Source organism: Orbilia oligospora (genome assembly GCF_000225545.1).
Source record: "Orbilia oligospora ATCC 24927 unplaced genomic scaffold scaffold00215, whole genome shotgun sequence".
NCBI lineage: Eukaryota > Fungi > Ascomycota > Orbiliomycetes > Orbiliales > Orbiliaceae > Orbilia > Orbilia oligospora.
In genome coordinates, this window is record NW_011645772.1 from 568,718 (window position 1) to 588,920 (window position 20,203).

Below are 20,203 nucleotides of genomic sequence, written 5' to 3' on the forward strand. Positions count from 1 at the left end.
CGTGTCAACGAGCTCAATAATGCATCTCAAAAGGAAAGCGGGAATGGTGTAGCGCATATATATGTACAGGATATTTCTGGAGGGGCATAAAACAGAACTTGCATTACACATTTCCCTCTATTCCGATTTAAAAACGGCCTTCCTGATGGCCGTCAACATTATCTAAGATGATAATACATCAAAAAGAGGAAGGGGGAAAAAGAGAGAAAAAAAAGTCCAAACAAAAAGGAAATTTTTAACTAGATGGGACAATCTCAATCGTCACATCCCAGGTCCGTTTACCTCTTCCATAGACTCCACCTAGGCGGTCTTTGATGAGTCTGCTGATTCTTTCTCGGATCTTAACCTCGGTCGAGGCGTCTGAGAGATGGACGTGGAGTTTGAGATTAGCCATGCAGAGGCTGTAGTGAACTTGCCAGAATGAGGCTTCTTCGATTGTAGTTACGGCCGAGTCCTGCTCGATCTTTATGAAATTGTTTCATTAGCATCCCATATTTTAGGATATAATATATGAACGAACGAAGGAATATATGTAACTTACCGCTTTAATGACCTCTGGTACTCCCTCGCCACCATATCGCATGAGGAGCATGCTGCCTAGGATCTTGACAAGTCTCAATCCAAGTATGATCATTGACACAGCAATTGTCAAGGATAGCGTCCTATCAACCCAGGCGTACATGGTGACGGAGAGTAGCGGGAGTAGGAAAAGAAGTCCCGAGCACGATAATGTGAGGAAATGGGATGGGTTGCTGAGTATGGAAGGCAGATTTGAGATATATGCGAATCGGAGAGCTATATAACGATGTTAGTTTTTATCGTGGAGATCAATAGGTTTAGATCTTATCTCACCTTTCCCAATACGAACATGATTTTTTAAACCGATTCCAGAAACGAGTGTTGCTCCGATCACAAGGAGGGCATGGGTATCGATGGTGCCGTTGGGGACTCGTTGATGTCTATGGTGGCCGTGACCGCCGTGGGAGTGGCCATGTCCTTCGTGATCCTCGTCTCCTTGGAATCCAGCGACAAGATCCTGAGCAGCGTGTTGGATTAAATCGAATCCCATGAAGAGTAGCAGGACCGACATGGCAAAGCCAATGAGAACCTCAGCTCGTTGTAACCTATCATAATAAAATGCTGTCAGTCCACACACTCCTGTTAAACATTTCGCATTCCCTTTGCTCGGCGCCGGATAGAAAGTCATACCCGAACGGATGTCTAATACTACTTCTACTCCAGACATCAAAATTACTCAAGACATCAACAACGACACACAAAGCAGCCGAAACTGCATCATATATCACCAAATGCGACAAAGCCGTCATAGCTAACGAGCCATGTCCTTTCCAAGCGCAAAAGACTGCAATCCCGAAATGGACGAATCCCCACCCTAACCGGATCTTCTGTTCTTTCGTCATGCTCTGTCGCCATTCTTTGATTGTTGGGATCGGTAGGGATAGTGGGACTGCGAGTGGAGCTCGAGGTTTCGGCTCAGTAAAGATCTGATGGCTCATACTCGACCGTTTGTATCGATGTCCACGACGTTGATTCTATTGAGAGATTGTAACACAAGGTTAGGTCAAAGCTTGAACTATAATTTGATAAAGTTCTTGCTAATATCTGAGTCTAGAACTTACTGCTTGCTGGTTCATCGATCCAGGGTTCGTCGGTGGCGCCATGACTACTTGTTTGAAATTGAATGGCGAGCGCGTGGGCGGCGTGGATGTCCCATTGACCGTAGTTGTCAAGGTGGTCGTCGAGGAGTTAGACCCTCCATTGGAATAGCCGTTCATTCTGGATTGTCGTATGGGTGAGAAAGTTGGAGTTCCGTTGAACCTTGTTGGCGACGGAGCGTACGAATAAGAGGGAGTTTGAGGGGGCGTAGAGGAAGCCTGGATATTGATTCCCTGAAAGTCGGCCGATGTCCAGGAAAGTCTACTCGGGGTCGGTGTGAGTGAGTTTTGGTCGTACCCGTCGTCGTCTACGAAAGGCTCTTCAGGAAGGGGTGTGGGAGGGGTTGGAGTCCTTGGAGGGAGAGGGACTGGAAGGTTATTGAAGGTCGTCATTGTGGTGCTGTGGGTGGCTTAAACACCGTGCGTGCTCACCAGGCGATGGTGTGCCTGGGAGAGAGTGTTTTCCAGATGCAGCAGCTGGGGGTGGAACAATATTGGACAAGTTGAAACGAGGGAGGTGGGTAGCTTAGTATTCCTGTTCGCGAACAGAGATGGCCCGCATGCGGACCGAACGTACGGGCCTTCAAATTGGATTTTTATTGTATTTTATTTCGAGAACGAGTATGCAGTCCTAATCTCGAGATGTAGTCTGAAGAATGGGCGAAGAGATGGCAAAAGGAGGAATGATCGAGTTCTCCAAATGCATACGGCACAGGGAGATAAGGAAGATGGAGAGAAGATATAGTCTGGCGTAAGTGGCGTCCAGGCTGTACGATCAAAAGTCAGGGATGCTTGGATACACGCAAGCTGAGGGGGCTCTTCACGGTTGGATTCCTGGGGTTATGTTGAATTTGGAGGTGAAGTTGAAGTTGTAATTAAATGTTGTGGCCTTTTCCTCTTCTTTTTATTGCACTGATATTCTGGTGATGTTCTTTCGATGTAGTCGTATTTAGCAGACAGATAAAACAGTGGTGGCAGTGACCGTAGTGTTGTGTCTCGACGACCTCCTATTTCCCACCAGCCTATCGGGCTCACTGAAAAACTCCATGCACGCAGTATGTAGCCCCGACGGACATGCATTATCTGCCTGTCATATTGGGTTCTCGTTCTGCACGCTCTCGATTTCTGCACCTGCATGGGCAAAGGGGCAACGGCATTGGCGTCCTGCACAGCACCCGGTCTAAATCTCATCCGGCAGGTGCGCTACGACCCACGCTAGCATGGCACCCACGCCAACCCGAACCAAATGATGTCGTAGTCACAACAGAGGGAAGGTCTTGGGGGAGTTTCATTGAGGTCAAAGGGTCGGGCCCTGGAGCCGTGGAATGAGAAGCAGCAGGAACGGGTTCAAAGAATTCGATGGTAACGGCTGTCACACGTTGTTCGGTCCATACCTCTCATTAATGCCCGTAGTAGATAGTTATTATATCGATATCAATGTCTTCACAACCAGAGAAGTTTATGAGGAATCGGCGACGAAATGAATGCCGTTCATAAGATACCGGCCCTCCTCATGACATCTTCGAAGTCCCTCCTTTAAGCCGTCATAACGTTAGTTGATGCGGTCCACACCCGTCAAGTTAGATGATAAAGTTACGACTCACTTGTCGACATCCATTCCACCGCTGGCTGATGCCTCTCTTAACATCTCCCTCAATGTATCGTCGCTTACGTTTTCATTGAGGACCTTCGCGACTTTCCTCAAATGCTGTAGAGTAATGGGACCTTCGTCGTCACCGCCAGTGAATAGTGAGAACGCTTTTTCCACTTCTTCTTTCTTATCACGATCCTTGATCTTCATTGCTGCAACCTCAAGGAATAGCTCATATGTGATAAACCCTTCATCATCTGGGTCTATTGACTTTAGAATATCTCTGACTTCACCAGTAGAAAGACTGAAGCCCAACGCGCTACATGAACTCTTTAGCTTCGTTCTTGTATATTTATATCTGGTTAAGACGAGATGAAATCTCACCTAAAGACCTTTTTCAGGTTTTTGGATAAAATCACATCGTTCCCTAATTCTTCAGGATCTGTGAAGTATCCAAAGGCAGCACGCACTTCTTTTTCCTCCTCCGCAGTGAGACTGAGGTTTTGAGCTAGCTTGACTCTGGGCTTCTTCTTGGGCGGAGGACCAGCTGGAGTTCGTTTCTTCGGAGGCTGGATGATTTGTAATTATTAGAATCATAACACTATAACACAGCATGCTGATTTCATATAAATGTAAAAATCACAAGAATGAACGGCCTACCATAGTTTCTCAAATTGTCCTGTGTGAATTTCGACGGTGAATTCGAAGGGGTGTCCATGTGAAGTTTGGGAGCTGTGTGTCCCGCGATACAGCAACACCTCATGTTTGTCCGCATGCCAAGACATTATGGCCTTTAAATTCACCAAACTTTTCCTTGACAAAATTTCTTTCTTTTCTCTTTTTCTCTCCATCTCAAAAAGATTTTATCATCTATACATATGCTAGAGCTTCATTTCGACTTAATTACAGCACCAGGAATTGGAGTGTGGACACATAGATGAGATGGAATACCTTTCACGTATCTCCTCGCGTTTTTCTACGGAAAAATCGGGGTTTACAGGGCATGGAGCCTCCACGGCGACGATGTGTTCTGTTGAGAGAAATGAGGAACATATATTAATACTTGATCAATGGGTGTTACAGAGCACCTGGTAGTTTGCCTCGTAAACAAAAATGCACCAGTATTGCTGTGGAGTATACTGCCGTTTCTTTCTTTTGTCAGAAGGATAGATTTAAGGCTTGTATGGTGCTTAGGTAGATGGTCATTATCCATGATAAAAGAAGTTTCGAAAGACTATTTGTGACTATATTACATGATACAAATATGCTGTCGGTCAACATAATGCCGTCTTGGAGGAACTTTCAACTCCGTCTAAGAAAGAAAACATTTAAACTCGCTAATGAAGATTCATGTATTGGGATTCTTAGCACCGCTTTACGCAGGATCGCGCGCGCCAATGCCATAGAAATTGAAGGAAAGGACAAGGGGGAAAAATAGTTAAATGCAAGGACAGTTGACGTGAATCATGCCTATAAATATTGTTAGTACCGGAATCATCAAAGGATCGTCTTCAAACTACATACCTCGGCGGCAGCATCAACCATAGAGTACAAAACCACAAACATATCAACGAGGGGCCCCATATCGCCCGCGTTCGGTAGCACACCTCCAATATTAGCGTTTCGTTTTAGTATCGACGACACTAATATTCTGTTATCGGCCAAGAATCTTTGCGTCTGTATAAGGTCCGATTTATTATAGAGACCCTTGCAGATCAAGCAGGAGACAAGGACCCGGACGAAAGATAATAATAAATCGTAGTAACTAGAAATGTTTTTGCCACCCATAAAAGCTATTCCCGAAGTAATAAGTTAATTGATGTAAGGATTTAATCTATAGGAATGGGGACAGCCTTACCAATACCGATGTCAGGATCAATTGTGAACAGTCCGCATTCTTTGAGAATCATGAAGTAACCGGAGCTAAGTACCATACCGGCTCCAAGCTTCGTTCGAGAGAGTCGCAACAGAAGCCCGGTGATGGCTTTAACGAGCGTCATAAAAGATTGGCCACCTAATCGCTAGTTAGAAAACTGCAATGTGCTCACATGAAGGGTGGGAGATAGCATACCATCAGTAACCTGCAGCGCCTCCTGGTCGAGACTCTTGAGAGATTGCACAAGTACCACAATCAGGTTTTGCCTTCGTAAGACGTCAATGATATAGGTAGATTCCTCCTCCTGGCTTAGGCAAACAAGTGCGTCTAGTAGATTCAAGGCAAGCAATTTGCAAGTGCCGGCCCCAACATATGCGTCGTTACACAAGATCTCAAGGAATCGCTCGCCGCTTCCACGAATGGTCTGTAGACTACGGCGATTGAGGATGGACAACTGGGATGACAACCCTGCCATACCATTGAGGTATCTACATAGGATATCATAAAAGTCCTCGCGAATCTTAGAACTTGCTATAGGCGATTGGGCGCCCCGTAATGCGAGGCGGAAAAGTTGGTAAAGACGGTCGTGGGCAACATCAGCCCCTCTTTCTCGACCTAAATTTATTGATTCGAAGTCAAGATTGGAGATGAGCGATTGTGCTACTACAGTCAATTCAGCTGTTATCCGTTCGTCGTTGCCGCAGTGCTGTTCAAGCTTGGGAATAACCGTCTGCAAAGCCTGCATGATGTAGGAAGACTTGGTGTTGGGGTCTGAGAGGGAGGTTTCGAGAAGGGCAATGACAAGTCTACACCAGTGCTGTAGGCACAAAGTTCTTGAAACCTTGAATTGTCGGAAGTTGTTGTCCTGCTGAAGATATACTGCAACTTGCTCGGTCTCGATATCCATAAGCTCCTCGGCGTCTCCTCCAAACTGCCCGGTTTTCTTCAACTCTAATTTCCGGAGTTGAAGCATTGATCTAACATTATCGATATTATATTGTTCAACCTCTTGCCCCGCAGCGCTCCTTAAATATGGCGAAAAGTTTAAACCTCCAAAGTGCATTAAGTCGGGGGCGGCGAAAGCACCCTCCACATCGAATTCGAGGAAATCGAGATAGTCAAGGAGACTTGCGTGGTTTAACCTCACATCAAAAGCGTCTGTAACCCCCATAAGACAAAGGTAATACGCATTGAGCGAGCTCGATGCTCCGAGAAGCGACATTTGGCGTAGCTCTAGAGCTAGGTAGTCCAGAATGTACGTCCGTGAGTCGATGTAAGCACGGCAGCAGTCCACAGATGTATTGAAGAAGAAGTCCGGGGCAGTGAACGGAAAACCATCCCACATAGTCGAATTATTGATGACCGCTTCTTGGGAAAACTGAGCGAAGAAGAATTTGTTCTCTCTGAGAATGTAAAGAGTATCCGAGTAAGTTAACTTCGATTTCCAGAGGAAATGGAGAACTGTCAACGCCGCTCGTTTCAACACCATAAGTTCACCATCAAAGATTGTTCCCTGTTCATCCCTTTCTTCCCAAGAGCTGGCGATATTAAGGACAGAGTGGAAAACCGAGGTACCGGAGCCAATACCGCTCGGCTCCTCGCTGATATCAACCCGATTATCATTGATTGAGAAGCCAAGGATTAAATGAGCAAGAGTCGGCTTGTCGGGTGTTGATGCTAAGCAAGTATTCAAAAATGAAAGAATTTCAAGCTTCACAATTATATCAGGGTGCAACTGCCCCTCTACAGCTGTGCTAGGGTCAATCCTCTTCTCTAAGGCGTTTATGAACCCGAAAGCTATCCTCCTTGACTCTCCTTCAGAGTCAGTAATGGTGAGCAACCGGTTCTTGCCACTAGTTCTGCTGAAATGCGAGGTTGGTGTGCTTGTTACTGTAGTTGATGCGGCTAAAGTGGTCAGAAGTTTTAGTGACGTTACAGCTAGCCTCGAATACTCCATCCCGCCTAAGAGGCCTAGATGGACGATGATGGAGAGGTGATAAAGAACAGCCGTCTCAAAAGACGCCAGTGCTGTATTTGCCACACTCCTGCGAGGAGCATTGTCGTCTTTCCACAGTTGTGGCCGTACCACCTCGAGAAATGTGTGCTCCTTATCCATTATAATCGTCATAATCTGGATGGCCATTAAAATGCTTTGGATAAGAGGTGAGTCTTCCTTTGTACCTTCCGCCGCCGCCACAGCATCCACTCCTTTGCGGACAATCGAGAAGAGAGTACCTAGGACTCCCTCGCTAAAAAGATGATCCATCAATCTTGAGAACGGATGTAGCTTGACGTAAGTAGCGAGGTCAGTGGTTTTCATCACAGAGTCAACTGCGATGGAGGATGTATTGGCTATGACGATAAGCTGGTCATCGAATGATAGCAGGGCGGTCAAAATGAAATCTAGACATGCTGTCTGGAGTAAAAGCGTCTCATTGTCGGAGAGTTGTTTGTCTGCTTCAATTAACATTTCGACAATGCTATCCACGTAAAAATCGATGCCAGGGAGCCTGTTTGTACTCCCCAGATTTTCTGGAAAGGGAAGAACGTCCGTCAGGTTTGGGTCGGTGGGGCGTATCAAAGCCGTCATAAGCTTAACAAAGGCCAAGGCTGACGCAAATGTCGTGGTGACAACTTCAGATTTGAGGAATGTCATGTAGCCATTGGGTTTTGTCCTAAGGGCTGGCATCCCTGGCCCAGCGTTGGGTGGGGGGACCATAATCCATCTGTCAACGGCGTCCCACAACTGTATATTGTCGTTCTCGGACTTAGCGAGACAGAAACCAGCGATGGTATTGAATATAGATGCGATTAAGCTTCCGGGAAGTGGCGAATCCAACATTTCCATTAAGGTAGGTATTAACTGAGCTGTCGCATTCTCGAATATCCTGTCCCTGGCAGAATCGTTGAACGTGATGATTTGAGTGATGAGACGGAGATATGAATCAATAACCCTTATGCTGTCTTCATCAAGCTCCGCGGGCTCTACTGGAGGGGGCATGCCACGGTACCCTATGGCAGGGGGGGGGGGTTCGATGCGCGGCCGTAATTGCGTTACGTAATATTGAAGCGACTGGAATATAAAATCCCAGGAAACCTGTTGCGGCCGCTTAGCTTTGTGGCTCTGGATCGTCGTATCCTCAGTTAGGAACTGGTCCGCCATCTGTGCGCTGTCGGGGCCGAAAGCTAGGGAAGAAAGCATATCGCAGTAGGCACTGGCCATTGCGGGTGTCTGACGTTGAGATGCCCACGTTAGGAAACCATACAGGTTGCTTTCCCGGTCACCCCAAAAGGTCATGCCGGCGTCTGGCCGGTTCCGGAATAAAAACCCTATAAACATGAAGAATCTCTCCAGATTATATGCACTTTCCCGTTGAATCATATGATCTTCTTCTTCGATATTTTTGATTTCTTTCAAAATATCCGCCATGTTGCTGATGAAACTGTCCATGAAATTTTCAAGCTGGGCAGTAAGAGCTATCCGAAAGTCAGACAAAAGCCCAACCATTTCACTAGTCTGTATAGGCGTCTTTGTCTGCAAAAATCGTCTAAATTCTTCCCTCGAAGCCTCTGCTTGAGTTGCAGGGTTTGTATCTGCAGCAATAGCCATCATAAAATCCAACCCTCCATCAGACAGAACTAGCTTCGAAGGTTCGTGAATGTCTTTTTGGTAGTTGATTTGGATGGGGAGTGTAGGAGGAGCATCTCTAGCGAGGCCGTTCATCTCCGTAAACCAGGACAGATGAACAGCAGCATGGACGTATTGGAGGTCCCAGCGGTCGTCTTTGCTTGATCTTACGAACTCTGCATGTTTCTGTTTGAGCTCAGTGACGGTGCTTTTTGTACTGGGTGACAGCACAAAGGAAACTATGGCTAGAAAGGGTGGTATTTGATGGATGAGAAGAACATCATATTCTTTTTGCGATTTCAATCCAGCCACTATGGAATCCAGTTCGGGGATGCCGCATTGTTCTAGTCGGATCAGAGAAGTCAATGATAGGGCGAGGGCCTGATGCTGCTGTGATAACGCATTCGCCTGCAGGACTATTACATCTCTGATCTCCGCCACACTTGGGATGTTATGGAAGCCCACTAGTCGATGCTTGTCGGCGAGCTGTCGGATCCATTCCCGGATAGTTGCCATCGTCTTGATGATTCTATCGCCAAACTTCGTCCCCCTCCCCGCGATTGTCATTGCCGATTGCTTTAGGATAGCCCGTAGCTCTGGGTCGACGTCGTTGTCGGACGACAACGAAAGGATAAGTCGAATACATTCTGCGATATAGTGCCGGCGTCTATGAAAAATAATCACCGCTGCTTGCTTTGGTTCCCGGTCTAGGCTAGTGCTTTCTTCTTGTCCAAGTAAAAGGAGTTCTGCTGCTAGTGATTCGTCTAAGGACAATTCATCTGACAGTTCGACTGTTGTTTGGACGAAAAGTTCGTTTACCTCATATTCGTCGTCAGATAGCTGAACTTTGCCTACTCACATCCCCGCCGTTAGTTTCCCCTCATCTTTGCAAAACATTCTACCCAGGTCCATCCTCACCTGACTGTAACCTTTTCCTGCTTTCGTCGTTCCTCGGGCGTTGGTCAAGTAATTGCTTGAGCGCATCTTGATGTCGGCTTAACAAGTCATCGAGAGTGTCGGACCCAACACCGTTCGATTCTGCGATTGCAAGCAGCGCTTCGTGCAGACTCTCGAAGTCCGATAGTAACCACGCCGGCAGAGACATGCTTTCGTCTTGTATGCAATAGATCGTGCTCGTGCACGCCAATTGCACGTCTTGTTGATGATCCCTATATCCAACAGCCGCCCAGGATGTTGAGAGTGAGGTATGCGATTGGTGCGCGTATTTCCGTAGGTTGGTTTTAGAGGTAACGGTTCGGAGCCGTAGAATATCGCGACAGGATGTATGATTTAGGTGAGGTTCTTGTGACCTTCGTAGGGATGTCGGTGGGAGGTACGACTCGAGTGTTCTGGGATGGGATGATGTCGAAAGCAGCCGAACTTTTTCTTGGGTGGAGAGACGCGTCGTTAGAAAGCCGCACCCCAGTAACCACAACCAGCAGCGTCTCGAACAAAAAGTACTTGGCTGAATCCTGCGCTGTCTGTCTGACTGTGACTATGGAAATTCCACAACTGCTTCGTTCTATTTAGAGCCGACCTAATTACACGTTTGTATGCTCTAAGCATATCTGACTTTTATACTGGTAGTTATCTTCAGTTCAACGACGGTATCAATATACGAATAGCAAGGTTGGGTTGGCACTACACTGCACTGCTATTAGATCTATATATCAAATTCCACGCCGGATTCCCAGTTTCAGAGACCAAACAAACAGGTGATTTTTGACCATAACAGGCGTCTAGTTTGCAGGCTGGATAGGGTTTTTGCATGTCCAATTCCGTGGTGCTGAATCCCAGTTCAGTGGAAGGAAACACCCAGAGGACTCTATAGATCTATCGGCCTTGTGGGCGGGTGCGCCTACAAAGTTGCACCTCAGATCAGAACTACGATATAAAATAACGTCTTTGGCACTTCACCTGCAACCCATCCTCCCCGTCAGACCAAGAATCGACCCTCTTTCTTATCACTCTTTTAGCTTTTCCAGCGCCCATAGTCTTGTTATTAGCGTCTAAGCGGATGAAATGCATTGTTTCCTTTACCAAAATCCAACAGTCTAACACAATTCATTTACCTACATCCATAATCGATTGACAGTCAAATTCAAAAAATCCCTAGCTTCACGCCTATTGCTAAACAGTTAAAAACCTGAGGTATAAGGCAAATAAGCGTCTTTAAAACTGGTCAAGATGTCTGAGGCAAAGTTAATAAAGATATATGGCAAGTACCTTTCCACAACTGGTATCGCAACCCCATGCTGACGATATTTATATTTCTAGAAGACCTGCAGTCCGATAAGTCTACCGCTAGGCAGGCCGGTGCAAAGGGTCCGTACTTCTCATGTTTGTATATTATTTGGAATAGAATTGACGCAAGGGCTTGCAGAACTTCGCGATAGGATTCTCAAGTCCGACTTTATGTGAGTTCTACAGCATCTGTATGGTTAAATAAAGTGCAGACAAGTTCCTAATTACTATTCAATTACAGATACAGCATCCCAGAGAAGGGATACAATAAAATGCTCGAAAATTTATTTAAAGCCGCCATAGCTGAAAAGGCTGCGGCCTCCCGACAAGCCAAAGACACGACTCGCAGGGTGAATATTGCCAAAGTTGAAGACTACACCGAGACGATCAGGATGGTGGTCGAGAAATGCAGCAATCGGTTGAATTATAAAGCTGTCAAGGCTTTAGTAGCGCATTGTACCCAGATGCTGCTAGCGATCCATGAGGACCAGTACAATTCTGTCGTTGAGGAATATATTCGAGTCTTGAGTTCGCTTTTCGTGAACCGCTCTCACGCCGAACATCTGCTTAAAGACGATTGGGTCGAACTAGTTCTACTTTGCTGCCAGTATCTTGAAGTCCGCATAGAGAAAGAGCGCAGCTATGTACCGAAACCTGGTACTTCGAAAGACCGAAACGAGGGGTTTGGTAACATTGGTACTAGTATTTTGAACCTTCTCCAGACGGTAACTTCGACGCCACAGGCCTTCATTGTTGAAGGAGATCATTTGCCCCAACTGGTAGACATCGTTTTGATTGTCTATGAGCTTCGTCCCACTGAGATCAATGCTCTTCTGACTCTCAATTCGGTACTCGAGGCTTTGACAGCTAACCACCTGGAGTATACCGCAAAAATCGTGAGACGAACGACGGCATATTTTGCTGGAAATTGGGAGAACACAAAATCATTTGCGATGAAAGAGCACCTCGTGGTCCATCTGATTCTCGGACTTCCTCACATACACTCCTTGCTAAAATCTCCCTCGGAGAGCGTGCTCCGCGGAAATCTTACAGCAGTCCTAGGGAAGATAGCCACGGGGCATACGAGCGGTCCCAGAAAGAATCTGTTGGGGATCAATGAAATTGCATTTGAATGCTTGCTACCCTCGAACCCTATTCAAAACGGTCCATTGCGGACTTCCACATTCGCACTTCGCCCCGGGGCTTCGGGAGTTCAAAATGAACATGGCTGGATGATTCCACAGCTAATGGCGTCTATCATTTACATCCTCCAGCAGGATTTTGAAGAAAATACCCAAGCCATGGACATCGATAATATCGGCGGCGTTGGCATAAAACGACTGAGGCTTGGTTCCAAGTTGGACGATACACTTCGTGAACTTAAAGACCCACAGGAGGCTTCTAGAATTCTGGCGATGCAAGTCCTTAGCTTCTATTTCGATAAATGGATTCCTGATCTTGCAACAGCAGAAAGAGGGCTTGAGACAATTGCACGGTTGTGCTCAAATGAAGACACTGGATGCGCATCATGGGCAATGCTCGTCTTGGCAGTGTATGTATACACGCCCGTTAGGATACATAGTTTGTGTTCTCCTACTAATGTTTCATTACAGTGTTTATTCAAATCCGAATTCTAAAGAACTCGTGAAGTCATTGAATAACCTGGAATTGTGGAAAACTGCAATGGGGAATATAACTTCTCCTTCGGCATGCCGCTCGGCCTGCCACTTGCTTCGGATCATGCTATCGGAGAATATTTTGGCGTTCACGGAAGTTAGAGATTCTATTGATGACCTTGTATCAAAAGTCGAGGCACATGGTCCTGCCCTTGTCGCCGACTCCACTATTGCATTTTGGCATGAAATAGTTAGACGCCGAAGAGAGAATCCCGCAATTTCGAAAGTTCATCTCGAAACAAGACTCTTTCAATGGTTCCTGATGAAATGGCGACCGGGTATTTCATACATTCCTTTCCCATACGCCGAATTTTCTTCTGACGATATTATCCAAATCTAGGAACCATGTGGGGAGAAACTGAAAACAAGGCATCTGTCCCAGAAATTAGCTCCATTGTGTCGCTTTGCTGTGGGCAAGAGTACTATCCCTACACTATATACCCCGATGCTGTAAGCGGGACCATTGGGCAAACCATAGAAAGGAGCTCTGCCTCTCTAAACCCTCTCTCTTTCCTACTTCTCAGAAACGTGGGCTCGGAAGACGCTCCAAAGTCGCAGGGCCCCTCAACTAACAAATACTGGACCAAGCCAGCCGTCACGAAGAGGTCTACGGAAGCTGAGACTCAAATGATTGAATTCTCAAGTCAACAACTCGATGAATTTTACGAGAAATGGCCTATATCGCAAGACAAAGAGAATACAAAAAACATTAGTCGGAGTGGTGCAGAGGGAGTGACTGATTTCCTCGCCGTCATCTCGATTTTCGGCTCCTTCCTTAACCAACCTGAGACGAAGACCACCGAAACATTCTTTAAAAAGCTAACAAGGGTTAGATCAACTTTTGAAGACTATTTTAGTTGGAAGAGAATTGATGTCGATGTTATCAGTGGTATTATGTCGAGGGTGAATAAATTCTTACCACGGATTGCCAGTCACACGAAGGGGTTGGAAAACCATCGATGGAAACTAGCTGAGGACAATGCCCTGACTCAATTTCTCTCGACGCTCGATGTTGTCATATCATCAAAACTACAACTGGCTAGGCTAGGGTTAGGAGACGATGAAGACAGTGACGGGATGGACCTCGACGATATCCTTGGAGATGGTACCACTGCAGAGGAGCAAGCCTTTAACGACATGCCTAGGGAGCTCTACGAGGCGATTGGTTCCATAAATACTTCAAAGATGACAATATATGAGGCCCTCCGCTTCCATGCGTCAGTATCCCAGGAGCGAGACTCTAACAAAGCATATACGGAATTTGCACTATTCCTAGCAAAGCTGTCTCCGGTCCAACTAATATTATCAAGACCCATAATAGACGAGTTCTTAGGTCTAGAATTGAACCTCTCAAGGAGCGAGCTTGGTGTTTTGGTTGAGTCAATCGGCAGCAAGTTGCTCTCTGTTTACGACTATGAAAGATGCGAAGTTGGAACAATGATTTGCATCGGCATACTAACCAATCTCACAAAGCTATGGGCACCCCAGAAAAATGACGACGCATTGTATAACAACTGCGGCTCGATATATAACTGGCTCATTTTGGCTGCATTAGATAAGAGAGCCTTGTCGTACAAGATACGTATGGCCATTGCAAAGTTACTGAAAGATATGCTCTCTGTGAATATGGAGTACGGACAGACGCAGGGGTCAAAATCTTTGAAAACAAACTTCCTCAGGCTGCTACAAGATGAGGATATGCGGGTGCGATATTTGATGGCCGACTACCTGCCAACTTTGTTTTCTCTCTACTCCATCGAGCTCCATGCTCGTGTCTACGATGATGTGACGAAGTATCTCGAAGCGGATATCGACAATCTAGAAGGGCTTGCTATGAGAGTACACAGCTTGTCGAAGTTAATATCGGCTTCATTTCATGTTATGAAAAATGCTGTTTTCCATATCTTTGAAACTGCATGGAAGGTTCCACACTCCAAACCATATGCAACCCGTGCGATATCGAGCGTGGCGAAAACTATCAAGAACGGCGACCCTAAAGAAGTATTCGGGCTCTTTAAATCACATCTCATTCACCTCTTCTTACAAGAGGACGCAAAGCTTAATGACGAGTTTCCATTCTCGATATTCGGATACGCCACTCTCGCAGAACTCTATGCGGATGCAGAGGAGGAGCTTGTTGCCCAACTTCTTATGTTCAGCCGAGACGACGATGCGAACGAGGTTTCGGAAACCCTCCAGGTTCCCTACGAATCTTTGATCCGAAATAGTTTCCACAAAATCATAGCATACAGCACGGCATGGGCGTCGAGTTCTGGAAAAGATAACAACCAGAGATCTGGCAAAGGCACTGCGGATGGAAGAATTCGAAAGCGTCTTGGAGACGGACCTTATAGTGAGCTCGTGAGCGAGAAACTAGCATTGATCCTTTCTACATTCTTTGAAATTTACACCGAGGATGATGACGCCGAAAAGTCGACGCAAACAAGTCAAGAGGATGGTGGAAATCGAGAGCATCATCTCGCCCGGAACGGTGCCTTAGGTGCCGCTTGGGACGTTATGAAATCTATCCTTCTGATCAATCACTCGACTACAAAACTTGGCCAGGTTACCAAACCGGCTTTCAAACCGAGGGTTATCGTTACGTCAGTTAACTACATCTGCAGCAAGGTCAACCTTGGAAACATTGGTACAATGTGGGATGCTCCTCTTTATACATTCATCGTGAGGCGACAGCTAGAGATGATTCGAGAGTCACTAGGAAGTATGCAGAGTTGCGTCGTTATCCGCACTATTCGATTCATCATCTCACTTGCAGGGAGAGTAGCAGTCGAAGGCTACCCACTGGAACTCGCTATCCATGGCCTTATACCATATCTCACCGACCCTGTATGCACTAGAGATACGATCGGTATCCTTCAATACTTGTTCACGTCCGGCCAAGACCACCTTATTAAGGTTCCAAATTTCGTATTGTCTTCCAGCCTTACGATTCTGGCTTCTATGAACTCCTTCATTGACACCGAAGTATCTACACCAGCGAAACAAGCACAGATGTTGGATTGTAGGGATGGTGCAGTCGCATTTAGGAGATGGCTCGCTGAATACTTACAGACTTATAAATCATCGACTATCAATGAGAACCAACAATCCACTTTCCAGTCCATCTCGAGCGCGATTATCGATAGCCAGAACCCTGGGTCGGATAATATCCTTCTCAGAAGCCTGCTGCGAGACGAAAATAGCAATTCCGAGAAGCTGTTGAATGAGGTGACAAAACGAACGGCCTATGCTATCCTTGGAGCTAATTTCCATAGATCCCTTTTCACTGCCCAAAAGTGGGTCCAAAGTGACAAGGAGGCTCTCAACATTGGCAGGATCCTTTTTCGAATCTGTCGCAGCTTTCCAACAAGTGATGAATTTCTCCTTTGGTCAGCTCGAGTTTTCGGACGCTCGTTTGCAGCTAGTGGGATAGTTCTTGACGAATGGACGCAGGAGAGTAGGGTCAAAGACCTGTTAATTAAGGATTCTCAGGTTCTACCCGAAGGGACTGCGTCTAAGATCTCTTTACTGAGGCTCGTCGAGACCTATCTAACTAGCGCAGCGAAAGACGAAGTTGGAGTAGCGGAGTCGACTATTCGCAACATAGTTTTCCGAGATGCATCTTCGGGGAACGGCAAGGAAAGCATTGTCGAAAAATACGTTTCTGGTCAAGTTATCACCGCCATGCGATGGATGGCAATGCAGCCGCCCTTGTACTCACTTCCAGACGGACCGGCGAGGTTACCGGAATCATTGAGGGTTTCGAAGCGAACTGATTTGCCGGAACTAAAGACATGGGTTAAACAAGTTGCTATCTGGTTATCTAGCAATATCCAGGACGATAGCATATCTGCCAACTTACGACCACTATTATCGGCTGTAGACGACTTTTCAGAGAAAGCCTTACCTTACCTACTTCATATCGTGCTTCTAGAACAAATATTAAGCGATCAGAAGCAGGTGAGAACACAGATTTCGACCTTATTTGATGACTGCTTTTCGAACTGCTCGCCAGATGTGATTCCTTATACCTCGATCTTGCTAGAAGGAGTACTATACTTGCGAACTCAAAGGGTGCCCGACGAAGCTACACCGTCTGAACGAGACGATTGGATCGAGCTGAACTATCGAGATGTCGCCCGAGCAGCGGCAACCTGCAATCTCTTCAAAATCGCTTTGATGTTCGTCGAACTTCATGTTTCTCGTACAGGAAAGCCTTTTGAAGACACTGATCTTCTCCTCAAGATCTATCAAAATACCGGAGAACCCGACTCATACTACGGCGTTCAAAAAACCCAAACTTTGAAATCAGTTATGCAAAGATTTGCATTCGAGAATGACGGATGGAAGAGTTTGTCTTTCCAAGGCGCACGGTTGGAGAACCATATGTTGCATCTGCCTCCAGGAAATCCGATTTTTGACGCAGAGACTGGTGTCGGGACCGTAAACGCTTTAAGCGCAATCGGTTTGAATGCTCTATCTTTCAGCACCCTACAATCTCAAGGCGAAGCTGGGGGGGCTGGAGCAGGCGGGCATGAGGATAACACTTTCCAAACAGCTTGGAAACTTGAACAATGGGATCTTCCATGTCCTGATAGTTACACTTCCAACTCCAGTGGGATTTACAAAGCCTTGCAATCTATAAATATCAAAACGGAGATGAAGGCTGTTGCAACATACCTGAACGAGCCATACCTCGCATGTTTACAGCAAGTTCTATCCCCAGAAAGGACAAGCTTAGGGCTTTCAGCTAGCATGCGGACATTGGCAATGCTATGGGAAATTGAAGAGGTTCTAAGTGCCGAAGATGGTACCTCCTTACGCAGAATATATGACAATTTGTACTCTCGTGATAAATGGATGGAAACTGGAAGGTATGTTAAACGGGCGTCTTTGGATTTCAATTAGCTGTTTTGCTAACAAATATTTGCAAGCTTCCACGATGTTGATGACATATACTCTGCCCGAATGGCAATCTGCCGCTCCATGGTCAAACGGGCCCACCTCAGAGCCAACGCGCGGGTCGAAATTCAATCCGCTCGACTCCTTGAAGCTAAGACGCTGATCAAGATGTGCCAAATCTCACGCAGTCATAGTATCCTGCAAAAGTCATTGACCACCTCGGTTTCTCTAAGTGAGATGATTGGACCATGTAGAGACATTGGAGTTGAAATTGAGGCCGCGGCGACATTAGAAGCTGCTAGCGTCTTATGGGATCAAGGGGAGACATTACCAGCTATAGGCATGCTGCAGCCCTTACTTGAGATGTCAAGCCAGGATAGCAATTACCTCAAGCAAGCTATCCCAATCGGTCGTCCAGAACTTCTCGCAAAGACGGCCACATGGACTGCCGAGGCCCGTCTCAGAAAACCGGACTTTGTCATGGAAGAATACTTTGTGAGAGCCGTCAGTGAACTTGAAAAGGGTCTCGTAACTCCTGCAGATGGTACAGTTTATCACCAATTCGCCATGTTCTGCAACTCCCAATTACAAGACCAAGGAAACCTTGAAGACTTCCAACGAGCCGAAAAACTCATGAAACAAAAAGAGGAGGAATACTTAGAGCTTGAACGTTTAGTCCGTTCCACTTCAGGTCCAAAACAAGATAGTCTTCGCAATTACCGTCAAAAAGCGAAAGTCCTTCTCACAATCGACAGGGAAGAGTACGAACGCTTATATAACAATCGTCAACTCTTCCTCGAAAAGAGTTTGGAACATTACTTAAAATGTCTAATAACCTGCGACGACTACGACAGCGATGCCACTCGCTTCTGTTCCCTCTGGCTCGAGCACTCTTCGAACGAAGGCGCAAATGAAGCAGTAAACGCTGCCCCTCTGGCGAAAGTAGCATCCAGAAAATTCATCCCAATGATGAACCAACTTTCTTCCCGTCTACTCAACGATGAAGATTCATTCCAAACGCACCTCTTCCAACTCATATTCCGTATCTGTAGGGATCACCCGTATCACGGCATGTACCAAATCCTTGCCTTGGACCGACAAGCAATCCGAAGAGACAACAAAGATCCCTCCGCCGTAGGCCGTCAAGCATCAGCAAAACGTCTACTCCGCATGCTCGCCGAAGATGGGGCCTCAAGCATCCTAACCCACAATATAAGCCTAGCCACGCAGCACTTCATGAATCTCGCACAAGAAAAGGTAGAAAAGAAAACCAGCAGTGTATCATTCAGAAGACTTTTCCCACGACACTGGAAACTCTTCGACCAAGACATTCCTAAATGCAAAATAGCACCTCCAACGATGCGTGTGGAAATTCGTGCCGACTGTTCTTATACAAAAACAGCATTTATGAAAATGTTCGAACCGGATATTGGTATCGCATCAGGTATCAGCATGCCCAAAATCTTGGCCTGTAGAGCATCAAACGGTCAACGTTACAAACTCCTCGTCAAGGGTGGAAACGATGACCTTCGTCAAGACGCAATCATGGAACAGGTCTTTGAACAAGTCAGCGAGTTACTCCAAAAGAGTAGAATCACCCGCCAAAGAAACCTTGGTATCAGAACTTATAAAGTCGTCCCATTATCTACCACAAGTGGTATTATAGAATTCGTCCTCCACACGGTTCCACTCCACGAATACCTCCTTCCAACCCATGAACGCTATAGGCCGAAGGATTGGCGAGCCGGACAATGTAGGAATGAAATTCAAAAAGCACAAGATAAATCACGTGAAGTCAGGGTCAAAGTCTTCGAACAAGTAATGAAGTACTTCCAACCCGTCATGCGATTCTTCTTCTTCCACAAGTTCGTGGGGCCGGATGAATGGTTCAGCAAACGTCTTGCATACACAAGAAGTACAGCTGCAATATCAATCTTGGGCCATATCCTAGGCCTAGGGGATCGTCACGGTCATAATATCTTGTTAGACGAGCGAAGCGGAGAAGTAGTACACATCGATTTGGGCGTGGCATTCGAACAAGGCCGCGTACTACCCGTCCCAGAAGTCGTCCCCTTCCGATTAACAAGAGACATAGTAGACGGCATGGGTGTCACCAAAACCGAGGGTGTCTTCCAACGTTGTTGTGAATTCACATTATCAGTCTTACGTGATGAAGCATACAGCGTCATGACAATCCTAGACGTCCTTCGTTATGATCCACTGTACTCGTGGACAATTTCTCCGATCAGAGCAAAGAAAATGCAGGAGGAGTTGAGCGTGCAGAATAATGATGCCGGGGCAAAGAAGACAGGGGAGACTACGAATGCGAGTGAGGCAGATAGAGCTTTAACTGTGGTTATGAAGAAGCTGAGTAAGACCCTGAGCGTTCAAGCGACGGTGAACGAGCTGATTACGGAGGCTGGCGATGTGAGGAATTTGGCCGTTCTGTACGGAGGTAAGTTCATATTCCTCCCTCGGGGATTTCATCTCAAATTCGGATTTCCTTGCTAACTGTTAGAATAGGTTGGGCGGCATACGTATGATTTTACATTGTGTTTTACAACATTTACCATAGCTTAGCCTATCCTACAAATATAGCGATGTAGTTCC

The 20,203-nt window shown here is 46.3% G+C and overlaps 4 protein-coding genes across 4 annotated transcripts; 1 reads left to right on the top strand and 3 right to left on the bottom strand.

The window, feature by feature from the left end:
* Nucleotides 1–235: 235 nt before the first annotated feature.
* On the bottom strand, nucleotides 236–2,069 carry AOL_s00215g173 (uncharacterized protein; the record flags this gene model as incomplete). The annotated part of the gene is made up of 5 exons (XM_011129375.1): nucleotides 236–463; nucleotides 542–795; nucleotides 853–1,124; nucleotides 1,210–1,553; nucleotides 1,641–2,069. 5 exons carry the CDS (start codon nucleotides 2,067–2,069, stop codon nucleotides 236–238), a joined length of 1,527 nt encoding a protein of 508 aa, XP_011127677.1.
* Nucleotides 2,070–3,167: 1,098 nt separating this feature from the next.
* AOL_s00215g174 (uncharacterized protein) lies at nucleotides 3,168–4,030 on the bottom strand (the record flags this gene model as incomplete). The annotated part of the gene is made up of 4 exons (XM_011129376.1): nucleotides 3,168–3,210; nucleotides 3,281–3,586; nucleotides 3,652–3,836; nucleotides 3,911–4,030. 4 exons carry the CDS (start codon nucleotides 4,028–4,030, stop codon nucleotides 3,168–3,170), a joined length of 654 nt encoding a protein of 217 aa, XP_011127678.1.
* Nucleotides 4,031–4,731: 701 nt separating this feature from the next.
* AOL_s00215g175 (uncharacterized protein) lies at nucleotides 4,732–9,876 on the bottom strand (the record flags this gene model as incomplete). The annotated part of the gene is made up of 5 exons (XM_011129377.1): nucleotides 4,732–4,737; nucleotides 4,792–5,060; nucleotides 5,126–5,281; nucleotides 5,339–9,622; nucleotides 9,690–9,876. 5 exons carry the CDS (start codon nucleotides 9,874–9,876, stop codon nucleotides 4,732–4,734), a joined length of 4,902 nt encoding a protein of 1,633 aa, XP_011127679.1.
* A 1,082-nt stretch (nucleotides 9,877–10,958) lies between these two features.
* Nucleotides 10,959–20,136, top strand: AOL_s00215g176 (uncharacterized protein; the record flags this gene model as incomplete). Its single annotated transcript, XM_011129378.1, has 8 exons — nucleotides 10,959–11,010; nucleotides 11,049–11,096; nucleotides 11,155–11,188; nucleotides 11,257–12,567; nucleotides 12,629–12,969; nucleotides 13,032–17,565; nucleotides 17,626–20,048; nucleotides 20,117–20,136. The coding sequence occupies 8 exons, from the start codon at nucleotides 10,959–10,961 to the stop codon at nucleotides 20,134–20,136; spliced, it is 8,763 nt and encodes a 2,920-aa protein (XP_011127680.1).
* Nucleotides 20,137–20,203: the final 67 nt, after the last annotated feature.